Here is a 15,303-nt window from a genome sequence, read left to right on the forward strand (position 1 = left end):
ATCTACCGGGCTTTGTTTTCCATCCATCATGAGGTCATTAGTGTTTGCTATTATCTCGAGCTGCCCCCTGGGTGAAGAGTTGATCAGTGCAGCAGGGCTGGCCTTGACCCAGCCTCCCTCTCTGTTTACCTTAGATGCTCATTAAAGGCATGTCATGTCTCTAATGTCTAAATTGGACAAAGGCAAGCTAATGGCCTTAATGAATGCCATGCTGCATATCAAGAACAGACACATTTAGTAGCCATTTTCCACTCACTTGTATAGTACTGTAGTTGGAGTAGCAGTTCAATTCTCATGTTTCATGGCCCAGGAAACAATATTAGTATTTTCTCTGTCATTAAAGATTTTGCATCCAAACACAAATGATAAGTTACTGTTGTAAATCCATGAGTCTTGATATTTTGCATTACACTTCTTCACCATGTGAGGAATGTGAGTGAAATACAAGAATAGTGAAATATAAAAAGATTGCTGTGTTTGTTTCTATAGTTACATCCTGCGGTGTGTGCCCCCTTTTTATTCTTGGCTGGTCAAGTGAGGAGGGCAAGATTTATTTAGAGGATGCAATGAAAAGTGTGATACAGAATGCCTGGATGCAAATGGCATGTCTGCTATTTGGCCAACACTTAGGGGAAGGTTACTGAAAGGTTCACAGTGTTGTCCTAAAAGTATTATCATGTCCGGTAAAGAGAGGAACCTTTTCAAAGTAATAATTTAAATTGTCATTGATACAGTATCAAATTAAACCCAATTTATTAATTGCTTAAAGATGATATTCGTGATATTTTCCTTCAACAGGTTTTATTAATCTTGCATTTTCGTGCACTTATTATTGATAATAATCACTTTTTATCAGTGCTTAACCTGATAAATTTATAGATGTATTTGTTTATTTAAAATATTGAATTGAATATTAGATTTGTCCTTCTATACAGTAATGTACGATGACTACATTATTGACAGTAAAATGTAAAGTTTTCAGAAATTTCAAGCACTGTAAGAGAAAGAAATGTGTGGAAATATTTGAGCAATGCACACAGATCACTTCATCAAGTGTCAGGCCCAACTCAAAAGATGATCCATAAAAGGCTACTAGGTATTTTTATCTTAACATGACCTTGTGCACCATACTGAGTACACATTCTCACATTCTCACTGCATCCAGTATGACTGCTTGATGTCCCCATGCTGAGCTTTGTCATTATGACTGCAGAAAAAGTCTATCCAGTCTCCTTTTTTCCTACATTTCACCTCTCCTTGCTAAGATAAAACATGATGTGTTGTTAGAACTATACTTTATATTTTCTATATCAGCTTAAGAATAAAAATCACAACATCTTGTATTAAATATCTTAAACTACAGACTGACGCAATAAAGAGGGGGATTTCCATGACTGGAAGCCACATAATTTAAATCCTAGCCAGCAACTAATGTGGGCTTGGCAACTACTTCTTAAAGAGCACTCATTTGAAAAAACGCTGAGCACTTGAGCAGTATTTTGGCTGCACTGTGTTTTCTCTGTGTGTGAGAGACCAAACAGTGTCCATACACCTGTCCTGCCAGCTGATGCCAGGTTATTGTCCCTCGGTATGGGACTAATGGCCATTCCGGTGCCGAAGTGTCCCTCTTAATGACCTCAGAGGCACTCTGACTCGTGAACAGAACACAAAAGCCTTTGGAGGATCATTTCACACACTACACGTGTATTGTCTCATTTTGTTGATGATGATAACTAAGTTTGCAATTTTTGGTAATTTTTAGTTACTGCTGATATTTTAAGTCAAGGAGTCTAAGTAAGAGCTCAAATCCATGCTGAGTGTCGCAAAATGTATGTAATCTATATTCTCTCTAATACAACAAATTGAAGAAATTTATCATGATCTAATTAAATTTCTGCATTTCACCTTTTAATTGATAGTTGTAAGAGGCTGAGTGCTGGGATGCCAGATTTGACCTTGACAGGGAGACACTGATGGAACTGTAGTGAGGCATTTCCTCCTTCATTCACATAGTCCCAACCTTGAAGGCCGCTTCATCCCCTTCTAAAGCAGTGTGTGAAATCACACAGGTCAGAGCATACAACTAACAAAGTGACTAATAAACCACTTGTAAAACCACTTGACCAAAATCAACTTAATACTGAGCAAAGTGTTTAATATTATCCAGAGGAATTGCTGTTCATTGCCTTATTTTTTCAATTTAAATGCACAAGTGGAACAACCCATTTACTCATTAAATGGCCCAGTGCCATGCAGGCAAAAAAAAAAAAGCATTAAGTTCATGTATAATTAAATTCTTATATGCACAGTAATTTTCAAAAGTAAATCTTGAAAGATCAGGGAATGATCAGTTGTCTTATTTTTAAAATTATTTATAAATAATATGAGACCACTAAAGCATACCTATTTACTAGATATATATCACATAATAATGATTTGTCAAATTTGTAAAACTCGAATAAAATATACAGACAGTGACAAGGTTATTGATTGAGCACAAATCCCAATAAATTAGGTTATATTAGTTTCTGCATGGAATTTTACTCCCCAGTTTTTTTTTTCTTTTAGAAAAGGGGAGAAGGGTGGGTGTTGGCTGGAGGAGCACTTTCACAGGCTTGTCCAATGGTCTATCTTAAATTAGCTATGGGGGCAGGAGGCTCCCTCCCTGTGCTGAGAGAAGGAGGAGCCTGCGCCTGTCACTGTCTACTGTTTCATTATTACCTGCACAGTCCTGCAGCATTCACCACACTTGTGTCTCTGTCTGGCCACACAGAAACAGAGAGAGACAGAGGGGACAGACTCCAAGGCCCAAACAATATCAGAAAGAAGTTTCCTCTTTGATGCTTTTTCCCCACTTGGGAGAGTAATCTGCCTGCTGCTACTGACTTGTAAAATAATTTGCAAGGCAACTAGCAGTGGAGATGGCTGGTTGTCTGCAAAGTTGCCAACTTTGTCAAAAGTGGGCATTTTTGATATGCCTCCTGGTGATGTTTTCTCTTAGCTTCTGTTTTGCCTCAGTAGATGCAGAGCCATTTGACCCAGCTCATCTCTATCACCACAGATCTGGACCTAATGAAGACAACATCATCATTGCTAACAATGGGATCAGGGTGCCTTTTGGGAGGTCTGTGTATCTGGACCCTGTGAAGGACCTGGTTACAGAAGTGCAGCCTGGTGATCGCTGCCACATCACAGTTTTGGACAATGACCCTCTGGCCCAGAAACCTGGGATGCTGACCCCTAAAAAGTTCCCCTGTTCATTTGGAGTGGATGAAGTGAAATACACTCATTTTGGATCTCGGAGCCCCAGCAAGGATCGTGTGAAGCTGCAGCTTCGTTATGACTCCCAAACGGACACGGCTATCATCCCTTTCATGCTGGAAGTGGAGGTGGTTTTCCAGCAACTTGAGATCCTCACCAGGAATATGCCTCTTAACGTAGAAAAGCTCAATGGTGACAGCAACCCTATTGACAAAAAGGGTCTAGAGTTTTCCTTTGAGGATGGTGTCACACAGTGTAAGATCACCACCCTGGTCGGCGCTGGAGGTCTTCCCAGGTATGGCACTCTTTTGAATAACCCCACCAATGGCCAAATGGTTGACTGTGATGAGTTTGTGAAACAGGGCATTCGCTACAAGCACAATGCCAAAACAAATTCACCAAACAGAGACTATATTCCAATGATGGTGGAGCTGAAGGATAATGAAGGCAACACTATAATGCAAGAGCATTTCCAAATGATGGTTAGAATCAGAGAGGGTGCAGAAAATACTGCTCCTAAACCCAGCTTTGTAGCCATGATGATGATGGAGGTTGATCAGTTTGTGATGACAGCTATTACAAGCGACATGCTGGCTGCTGAAGATGTTGAATCTGACCCAGATGATTTAATCTTCAACATTACTTCACAACTGAGCCCTCAGCAGGGTTATATCATCAGCACAGATGATCAGAACCTGCCTATCACCTCCTTCTATCAGAGAGACATCAGAGATCTTAAAATAGCCTATAAACCACCCTCAGAGGACTCAGACGTAGAGAGGATTTTCCAGCTAGAGTTTGAAATTGTAGACACCGATGGGGCTGTTTCTGATACATTTGCTTTTATGATTGTGGTGAAGCCTATGAATACCTTGGCTCCTGTAGCAACCAAAAATACAGGGCAGCTATTGTTTGAAGGGCAGTCCCGAGCGCTCTCCAGCTCCCAGAATTTAGAGATTAGTGATGAGGATAACCTAGAAGATGTGAGAATTACTGTTGTTGATGGCTTAAAGCACGGAGACCTTACTGTGCTTGGCACTAGTAGAAAATTCTTTACACCTGCCGATTTAGATGCCGGCATTGTGGTGTACCAGCATGATGGCAGCGATACCTATAGCGACAACATTATTTTTAGAATGACTGATGGCAGTAATGAAGTGGAGTTTTTGTTCCCTATTACTATTGCTCCCACTGATGATGAACCCCCTATTATCAATGCTAACACTGGTCTGGTGCTCTTCAAAAATGAAGTCATGCAGATCTCTCCTTTCATCCTGAGTGCAACAGATATTGATTCAGAAGACTCCACCATAAAGTTTATCTTAGAGGCACCGTACTCCACTGTTGGAGAATTGCTGCTAAGGCAAGTTGAGCCTCCATCTGACCCATCTCTCTGGAAGTTCAGTGAGACAGATGAGATGTTTGAGCAGGTAGTGACTGAGTGGTTTCAGCAGGATATTCTGGATGGAAAGCTGTTCTATCGTCACATCGGACCCCATAGCACCACCACTGTGATTGATCAGTTTGTGTTCAGGGTCCAGGATGATAATGACCCTCCTAATCAATCAGGCGAGCACATGTTCACCATCAAAATACACCCTATTGATGACCTTGCTCCAGAGCTTTTCCCAGGCACCAGCCTTCACATGACAGTCCAGGAGTATGAACTGACACACTTCAAGAAGAAATTCTTGTGTTATAGTGATTTAGATTCAGACGACAGGGACCTCAAGTATACCATCACTAAGCCACCAACTGACACAGATGAAAACAATCCAGCCCCCTTAGGTGAAATTGTACTGACTGACAGACCTGACACTGTAATTACAGAGTTCACACAGGCCCAAGTTAATCACCACAAAGTATCTTACAAGCCTCCAGACCAGGAGCTGGGCATCACTCCAAAAGTGGCTCAGTTCACATTCATTGTGGAAGACACAGCTGGTAACACAGCAGATGGACTATTCACCATTTTCCTACAGCCAGTCGACAACAAACCCCCAGTTATCACCAACACAGGGTTCACTGTAATGGAAAGAAGTACATATATCATTACTAGGAACGAACTGCATGCCACTGACACAGATACAGATGATGAAAACATCGTCTTTACTGTGACCCAGATTCCTCGGTATGGGCAGCTGCAGTATTTGGGGATTGACATGTCAAATGGCAAAACGTTTGTGCTTGAAGACATCGCAAATGGCCGCCTAACTTACATCCATGGGGGAGAAGAATCCCTCAGTGATGTTATCAAGCTTGATGTCAGTGATGGTTTCCATGAGATTCCCATCACCATTAAGATCACCATCGAGCCCGTTGATGATGAGACCCCCACAATTATGCTCCCAGCCGGCCTACTTGGAGCCTCCATCGATGTACTGGAGAATGGAGCAACAGAGATTACAAGCAACGTCATTCAGGGCCATGATGAAGACACAGATGACCTAATGCTCACTTTTATTGTAGAAGAACCCCCCAAGCTGGGTGAAATCCTGGTTAATGGTGCCCCTGCTGAGAGATTCACCCAGGAGGACATCATTAATGGGGTGGTGGTGTATGCTCACACATCCGGTGAAATTGGACCAGTCAAAGAACATGACTCCTTCAACCTTACTCTGTCTGATATGTCAGATCAGTGGGTTGTTGGTGGAAATAAGGTTCAAGGTGTGACAGTTCACATCACCATACTTCCTGTTGACAGCATTCCACCTATTGTCAGCGTCGGGGAGCAGTTTGTTGTTGTGGAAGGGGAGAAAAATGCCATTACTCTGGAACACATCCAAGCTGAAGATATTGACACAGACAATGACGATATCCTCTGCACCATCATCGTCCAACCAACATCTGGTTATGTGGAAAACATCTCCCCAGCTGCAGGCTCTGAGAAATCTAGGGCAGGGACAGCCATCACTGCCTTTAGTATTAAAGATGTTGCCCTTGGTCATATCTACTACGTCCAAAGCATCCACAAAGGTGTTGAACCTGTGGAAGATCGTTACACCTTCCGCTGTTCAGATGGTATTAACTTCTCTGAACGGCACTTCTTCCCTATAGTCATCATTCCAGCCAATGATGAGAAGCCTGAAATTTTTATTCGTGAGTTTGTCGTAATGGAGGGCATGAGTCTGGTTATTGATACACCAATTCTGAATGCGGCTGATGCTGACATCCCTGGGGATGAGCTGCACTTTGAGATCATCAAAAAACCCAAGCATGGTACAATAGTACAGCAGCTCAGCACTGGCACCATCCCTGTGGATAAATTCAACTTGGAACAAATCAAAGAGGCATCCAACATTGTCTATGAACACGATGACTCTGAGACCAAAGAAGACAGCTTTGAAATCAGACTCTCAGATGGGATACATAAAGTGGAAAAAACAGTTCTTATCATGGTTATTCCTGTTGATGATGAAACGCCAAGGATGGCTATAAACGATGGCCTTGATGTGGAGATTGGAGAGACAAAAGTAATTAGCAACAGGGTTTTAAAGGCTACAGATCTTGACTCTGAAGACAAAGACTTAACATATGTTGTGCGATATGGCCCTGGCCAAGGCTATCTCCAGCGAATCAACAAGTTCGGTGATGTTTTAGGTAACATCACCCTGGGGATGAATTTCACACAGGACGAAATCGACAAACAGCTCATTCAATATGTACACACAGGCCAGGAGGGAATCCGTGACCTGCTGAAATTTGATGTCACAGATGGTATCAATCCCCTAATTGACCGTTACTTTTACATCAACATTGGAAGCATCGACATGGTCTTCCCAGATGTTATCAACAAAGGCGTGACTCTCAAGGAAGGAGGGAAAGTCACTCTCACCACTGACCTCCTCAGCACCACTGATATCAACAGTCCTGATGAATACCTCAGTTTTAGCATCACAAGAGCACCTAGCAGAGGCCACTTAGAGAGCACTGACCACCCAGGCGTTCCCATTTCCACCTTCACACAACTGCAGCTTGCTGGCAACAAGATCTACTACATCCATACCTCTGATGATGAGATGAAAATGGACAGCTTTGAGTTTGAGGTAACAGATGGTTACAATCCTGTCTTCCGAACCTTCAGGGTGTCTATCACTGATGTAGATAATAAGAAACCTGTGCTGACTATAAGCAGGTTGGTTGTGGAAGAGGGAGAAACCAAGCTCATCACACCATTTGAGTTGACAGCTGAGGATCGGGACACCCCAGACAACCTGTTGCGCTTCATAGTCACCCAGGTGCCAGTGCATGGGCAGCTGCTTTTCAACAATACCCAACCAATCACAACCTTTACTAAGCAAGATCTGAATGAAAACCTTATTAGTTATAACCATGACGGCACTGAGACCAATGAAGACAGCTTTTCCTTCACACTCACAGATGGCACACATACTGATTTCTACGTCTTTCCTGACACGGTGTATGAGACACACAAACCACAGATGATGACCATTCACATCAACACAGTGGACAATGGTGTGCCCCAGATTGTGGTCAATAAGGCTGCAGCATCACTGAAGGTCCTCCAATCTGGCCACCTGGGCTTTGTGATCACCAGCAAGACCCTTAGATCAGAGGATCGCGACAGTCCCCACAGGGTCCTGAAATACAGTGTGTCTGAGGCTCCTCTACATGGCTTTATCATGAACACTGCCCTGGGCAATGACAGCATCAAAACCTTCACACAAGGTAAGCTTATGTCACACCATTAAATCTTTCAACTGAGTTTTTAAAATTTAAAGTGCATTAATCAATCTTTTGATATTAACACTGGATTAAATTACTATATGTAATATAAAGGAGATGGCTTAAAAAATGCATTTTAGCATTTTTCAGCTCATTGTTTTGGTTTCATGGCCCACAATTTTATTGTTTTGGTTTGCTATCATTAACCCCAGCAGCAGAAGGTACCTGTTTTCAGCAAAAAAGCTCTGGTAAACTCACTGTACAATATATTGCTTATATTTGTCAGCTGGCCAGAAACACGACTCCAGGTGAATGCTAATGTTTCTTTGTATTTGCTGGATGTGTGAATAGGGAATGTTTGCTAATATGTTAGCCACATCAGCTTTATTAGGTGATAATGTCAATTATTTAATGTGTTTGCAGCAAGTGGCCAAGACAATCGTTTAATTTAACTTAAGGACCATTATCATGCAGCACTGACATGAAGTGAGAATTGTTTCCGCCATAACAGAAAATTCAGAATTATTGATGAACAAAATAAGATCTTTCTAATTGGTGTAAATGATAATAAATGTTTGACAAATAATCATCAGTTGTGGGTGTATATAATAAAGAAGTTAACATACTGTATTAAGAAGCCTTTAATATATAATAAAAGAATAATTTATTGTATGCTTTATTATACTAATAATACCAAAAAATAGTGATACTAATATGACTGCAACTAATAATAATCCTCATCATAATATTAACTGTAGATAATATTTCTGTAATAGATATTTCGAACTGATAAAACGTTTAGAGGTTGCCTAAAACAATCCTGAACGTTTCGTATCGAATGTCCTCTGTGGCCCATAGTATTTTGCAGCCTAAGGGCTGTAAGTAAAACCTTGTTAAACTGACTTAGTCGTTACAGTTATCCTGCTTAATGTTTTCAGCTACCATTCCATCTCTCCATATTTGTCATACCAACAGCTGATATCAATGACATGAAGATCTGTTACGTGCTGTTGGATGGGAGCAACGCCACAAGTGATATCTTCTACTTCTCAGTTGAAGACAACGGTAGGATCCCTTTAAAATTTCATACTTGTGTGCGCAGACACTAAACTGGGGCCCATTACCAAGGAATCATTTGCCCCAAGGCTTTCCTCAGACTTTATCTGTCTTTTTTAATGGCTTCTTAAAATTGAAACTTCCTGCTTTCTGTCAATCTCCCAAGTGTTTGCATCACAAAGACTTAAAGCAGTTGGCCATGACTGACACCCAGTATAGAGCCGCCATCTCTTTTCGCCCCAGTGGAAAGGGTAGCAGGTTTAAAGGACAGGGGTCAAAGGAGACTTAAGCCAAACACTGACTGTTGGTTGGTAAAAGTGAAAGAGGTGGGACTACTGCATGCTCTAAACTTTATTGTTAATGAACAATAGGGCCCATTCCCTCAGGGTGCTTGTTAGAGCTTTCAAACGTCCCCTTTCATTATCTGTTTGAAGTGAAACTGTGAAATGTGTAAAGGTATGCATAATAAGGTTTTCAATTTATACTTTCATGTTGGATTCAGTCTCACAAAAACAAAAAACACATTTCAGTTTGGCTTGATAAATATCATTGCTTGCCATTGTGCGAAAACTGAAAACAAACAATATTTTGTGAATGGTATGATTTAAAGAATACTAGGTATCTCTGCAAAACCCATTCAGCTATTTGAGTAAGAGATAAAATTGAAGAGATTAATATTTTTAGTCTATTTTCCGTTTTATAAGTTATCAACATCCATAAGGATCCTCTATATTTCAAATTAGATCTTTACATTTCCTTTCTTTCCTTTGTCAGCTTACTTGGGCACTCCACAGTTACACTTTGGTTTTCAATAACTCTGTGTTTTTACTGAAGATTATACTTCCTTATGGCCTGCCATCATATGAGCCTTGATTTAAAAACATTATCAATATCTACAGGTATAACATGACAATCTGATGATCTTCTCATTTTAAAATGTCCGAGAACATGCTCTTATCCGGTTTAACCTTAAGTATTCTCTTAAATGAACCAGATATGCATGGTACAGAAATGATGATGAGTCACAGTATAATGTATAAACTCTGCAGCTTGTCACCTCTGGCTCTTCCATAGATCTACTCTCGAACAGTTTCAAAAATATAGCTAGGTGTCCTTTGCTATTTTAGCATCAGCTATAAAATACAACACAAGATATTGAAATACAATCAATGGAGGAGGGAAAGTTTAGTCTATAAAGGTGGACTGAGGGTCATGTTAAAGATAAAACCACCATTATCAGAGCCATTGAGAAGGCAGGGCCAGGAAGATGTGAGCTTTTGCCAAATTACTGTCTTTTTGTCAGCAAAGTCACGCCTCATACTAGCCTTAACGGAACACCTACAAATTAACTCTTTCCCCAGACTGTAAGTGAAGCAGTTGACAATTTATTTTTAATGAGGGTCAGCAGCTCTGACACTGTTTGAAATAGATAAGCTAGCCATTAATATTCTTTAATTAACTTTTACTGTCCATCAATATTGTTATTAATATTTCTTGACCTTATATTTGTGACCCATTAATCTGCGTTAAGCAAAGCTGGTTGGCATTTCTGTCTCTAAGTGGAGGTTTAACCACAGGAAGGGAACAAGGGCTTCAACAAGCTCAACAGTCTTTTTCTGTTTGCTTTCCCACTTTAGTTTAGCTTCCAGCCAACTCAGCTGAATCAGTTGCAGTGGTGCAGGCTGGGACATAAAACAAAACCATGTTTCTGCATGACCACGGTTCACATGCGTAGGGCACAGACAGGGCCTTCAGTTCACACCAAAGTATATATGTAATTTTAGCATATGCATACTGTATATCATTCCACATAATAGATAAACTGGTTACACACTCAGCCCCGAACTTATACACACACACACACACACACACACACACACACACACACACACACACAGACGCGCGCGCACACACACACACACACACACACACACACACACATCCGGAAAAAGATCAAATAACAGATAATAGTGAAATGAGCAAACCAGTGAATCACTAATGTGAAGTGTTGAAGAGGGGATTGCTTGGGGGGGGGCGCATTATCCTGGACATGTAGGGACATGCAGGTGGAGAACAGCCCATCTGGTCATAAAATGAAGTAGATGAGCTGTTTGTGTGGGAAGCAAAACTCTGGGTCAGTAGAGATTTGCACCCAAGATATTCCGTTTAAACTGGCCTCTGTTAACATACTTTTTCATGGTTTTAAAATGTGAATTCACTGAATAGTGAATAGTGAAAAATGATAAATAGAAATGTTTTAAACCATAAAACGTGATCACAATTCATAATTTCGAAGTTTGGAACCAGTATAATGGCGATTTCTCTGTTGCTTAGGATTTTTTTGGAAACACATTCTGAAATTGGCCTGTCAAAGAGAGACAGGAATAGAAAAGTAAACTGGTATTAGATACAAACAGAGAGCATTCTTCCTAAATGAGAGCTGACCACAGTGATTAAATGGGCTGTAAACTTCCTTTGTAAACAGTTGTGTTGTTTTTAAACCCTGAATTAAGTTTAATCAGTGTGTTTCCTAGACATTGCAATCTAAAACAATTTAGCTAAGTAAGTTGTTGTGTTAAACACAGCTTGAGTGTGACCTCGTGTGAAGACAAACTCCTCAGATGCACTGATATGGGCAGCAGCTTAAGGGTCTTAGCTGCCTTTAAAAGGTACCTGCCACTACATGTACTGCACTGATGCTTCTTCACAAGTGGGTCAATAATACACACACACACACACACACAGAAACACACAAACCAAACACAAATACACAAGTCATTAACATATCCTCGTGGAGTAGTGTATCAGTGTGGCATACCTTCTGCAAATGTGTGTATCTGCAGATAAAGGACACTAAGATCTTAATCAGTGACTTTAAGGTGCCATGTGTGAGGCAGGAACAGCTGATATGTGGCCAGGCACAGCTGAAGTGTGGCTGTCATAATTGTGTAACAAGTGTGTCGTAGTAAGAGGTCAGGAGCAGACATTTAGTTTCACGCTGGGAGTCTCAGTGTAGACCTGCTGGTCAGTGGTTAAATTCTAAACTTTGGAGACGGGAAAGTTAGCTCTGTCGAGTCAGGACACATCAATCAGTCTCTCACCTCTTTGCAGAAATGTGTCAGAAATGCATAAATCATTCACAGCTGAAATAGGCAAATCCGAATCTTCAGGTAAAGTATGACAGAAGCATTTTTCTTTTTTTTTTAGAAAGTGATTTGAGCTGAGGAAGCCACAATGGAGAATGTGTTGTTCCCTCACAGATTTTTGGGGTTGTGTTCAGCCAAAGAGATTACTAAAGTCCAATTAACTGGGTACTCCCGGTCTGTACACATTTGGAAAACTGCTAAAAGCTAAAATTTACAGTTTTAGATGTTATTAATTTACATTTACAGTATGCTTTGCTACAACTTATCTGTGCAGAGATATCTCTCCCTAATGCGGATTTGAGAACTTATAAAGTCACTTCCTAGGTTAAATCTGGGCAAGAATTGCAGAAGCATTTTACAGTTTCTTGAGAAGCTTATACATGTTGCCCCCAATGACCCACAAAGACCCTTATTTCAGAAGTCCAACAGCCTCGGTGTGAAAGCTGCAGAGAGAGGTGAACAAACAGTGATTAATGGGCTTCATTCTCATATACTGCTGGAGAATTTGTTTTTTTGTATCTGTATATACTTTATATATACAGTAGCTTATGAATTCTTGCAGAATAGTTAGAATAACAAACTTAACCCTCCAGTAATGATGTGGCAGTGACCTCAAACACAAACTGTAGCTCAGCTTGGGTCGTTCTCACTGTCTGCTGGGAATTTCTATGGGAAAAGCAATAACCTGTGTGCAAGTGACCAGGTCAGAAACTCCCTACAGCCATTCAACGTGTGGGATACTGAGGCAATAAATACTTGTTTTTACAAGTGGTTACACAGCTTGAATATATCCTTGTCCATCACGCCCCTTTGAGCCACAGGCTAAGAGCAGAAACCCTGAGTTACTTTCAGACGTGTTGGGAAATCGGTAGGTTTATGTTCGTTTCTAAATCTCAGGACAGGTGCAATATGTATGTCAGATCTTTAGACTTTAGACTGTATTGGTCTTCAGAAACCCTTCCTTTTCTTGCCTATCTGAGGTGCAAGATAGTCCTAGATTTCTTTGCAACACTAATCAAACTCTCCTGATTAAGAGATGAGAAGAAAAAATGAACAGAGCCTCTGCATTCAAATAAGTTGAATCACTATCTTTGCTTTTTTCAATAGCAACAATATAGTCTTCCAGCTCTGGAGAGGGATCATAGACCCCAGTGGGTTGAGTGTTATGTGATCATTCAGAGCTAGGAGAGGAATGCACTTCCTTGGAGACTCCAGACTCCAGGGCCACAGACAGAGTAGGGCCTGGAAGTGCATTGGTATCCCGAGCAGACAGGTGTGTACGTGAGAGGGAACGCTCCAGGGGGATCCCCTTTCAAAGCCTTCCGTCACCCCAATCCCAGCTCTGCAGAAATCCAACCCATTCTCAGATAGCCCGATAACCCGCAGACTTCCACTGCAGGGGTACCTGCTCTGGAGGACCACTTCCCCATAGGGTGCTATTATACCGAGAAGGAAAAAAATGATTGAAAAAGAGCTACAAAATGTGTCCATGATTGTGTGTACTATAGTTAGATTTTGGTCAGTTTTCTTCAATACAGTGGGTGTATTCTGCTGTACCGTAGGACTGTGTGCTGATTGAAAGAGCCATGTTATACCCCTACTTCCTAACTGTGTTTTGGGATCTTACATATCACCCATGTCAACAGTCACCAGTAGATTTACTGGCTAATGGTGCCACAGTCGGGGCCCCCTGTGACTAGAAGAAACTGAGGCCTCTCAGTCCCGCTCCAACGCACCCCACTCTCTGTTCTCACTCTCTCTCCTTCCCCTCCACTAAGTACCCTTCGGCTATCGCTATTCTTTTTCTTTGGTGTGTTCATCTCTTTACCTCGTTTCAGTTTCTTTCCCCTCTCCTTCCTCTCGGGTTTTTCTCCTATCCCTTTCAATGAACCGTGGTATTACCTCGTTCTCTGTCTGTATTTTTTCTTTTCGTCCTTTTTCCTTAGTCTCGATTTAAGGTGGTTTGAGGGCTCCTGGGGTTGGGAGTTACTATGTATGGCTACAGTGTTTATTCTTATCTGTTCTCATAAGGCAAAGCCTTTGCTGCCCCTTGCCAAGCTGCCATTGAGTTACTCAGACTCCTTTCCTTGTCCTTTTCTTTTTAGCCAAACTAGCAGCGTGGCTCTACCGATGGCAATGTTGCTCTGTCAGTCGGTTCATCACTTTGGTCCAGACCGAAATATCTCGACAACTTTTAAATGGATAGCCATTAGAGTTGGTTAAGACATCCATGATGCCCAGGGGACGTAGCCCCCTGATTTTAGTGACCCTCTAGAACCACCATGGGGTTGTCATTTGTGGTTTTGAGTGAAATGCATCAACTATTTCTGCAAACATTTGTTTTCCACTAGGATGAACTGTGGTAACATTGATCATCGATTAACTTTCTATATGTCCAGTTCTTTGGTTGAGGCTCTTTGGTTAAGGCTCAAGTACTTAAGAAACTGAAGACATCCGCATCAAACTCGGCTGTACTTTGTTAAGTTCTTATTAGCAGATTTTAGTATGCTAACAGGATTAGCTAAAATGGTGACCATTATAACGTTAACAGCTAAACATCAGCCTGTTAGCATTGTCATTGTGAGCATGTTAGCATGCTGAAATTTAGACTCTTAGCCCTGTTTTGTTTCTACATAACCATAATTTTGGAGCAGGCTACATGACTTGACATCTGTTTGTGCACCATGTTTCAAGATTGGATATTGTCTGTGAAAATCCCTGACCTTTTTTTATGTCCACTTTCTTCTCATCATTATTCATCACTCCAAACATAATAGTTTGGTGAAAGATAATGATTCTAAGTACTACATTTGTTATTGGATTTCAAAGTGTTGCCATCCTCTGTGTCACCATACCAAGCGTGGCAAGCAAGGGTCGAAGAGGCTCTCAGGCCCTGTCAAATCATGATTTACAACATCCTCCAGAGCTCACTTCGCTGTCCTGAACCGAAACAGCAATCCGAAGCAGCAATGTGTCAATTTATAGCACACGCTGCCACTGTCCGGAAGGAATGATTACAGTTATTAATACATTTAATGCAGCACGCCTAACACGAATTCCTTGAAACACAGAGAGGAAGCTAAGCAAAGTTTTCACTATTTGAAAAATCTCTTTATTTACTTATAAAAATGTACAAGAATCTAAATAAAGAACA

The 15,303-nt window shown here is 41.1% G+C and overlaps 1 protein-coding gene across 1 annotated transcript in view; it reads left to right on the forward strand.

The window, feature by feature from the left end:
• Window positions 1–2,921: 2,921 nt before the first annotated feature.
• Window positions 2,922–15,303, forward strand: part of frem3 (Fras1 related extracellular matrix 3) — a 30,772-nt gene continuing 18,390 nt past the window's right edge. The window contains exons 1-2 of the mRNA XM_040146583.1: window positions 2,922–7,950; window positions 8,923–9,012. Of these exons, the coding sequence (XP_040002517.1) occupies window positions 2,922–7,950; window positions 8,923–9,012 (5,119 nt within the window). The remainder of the gene's footprint in view (window positions 7,951–8,922; window positions 9,013–15,303) is intronic.

Source organism: Xiphias gladius, chromosome 15 (genome assembly GCF_016859285.1).
Source record: "Xiphias gladius isolate SHS-SW01 ecotype Sanya breed wild chromosome 15, ASM1685928v1, whole genome shotgun sequence".
NCBI classification, from domain to species: Eukaryota; Metazoa; Chordata; class Actinopteri; order Istiophoriformes; family Xiphiidae; genus Xiphias; species Xiphias gladius.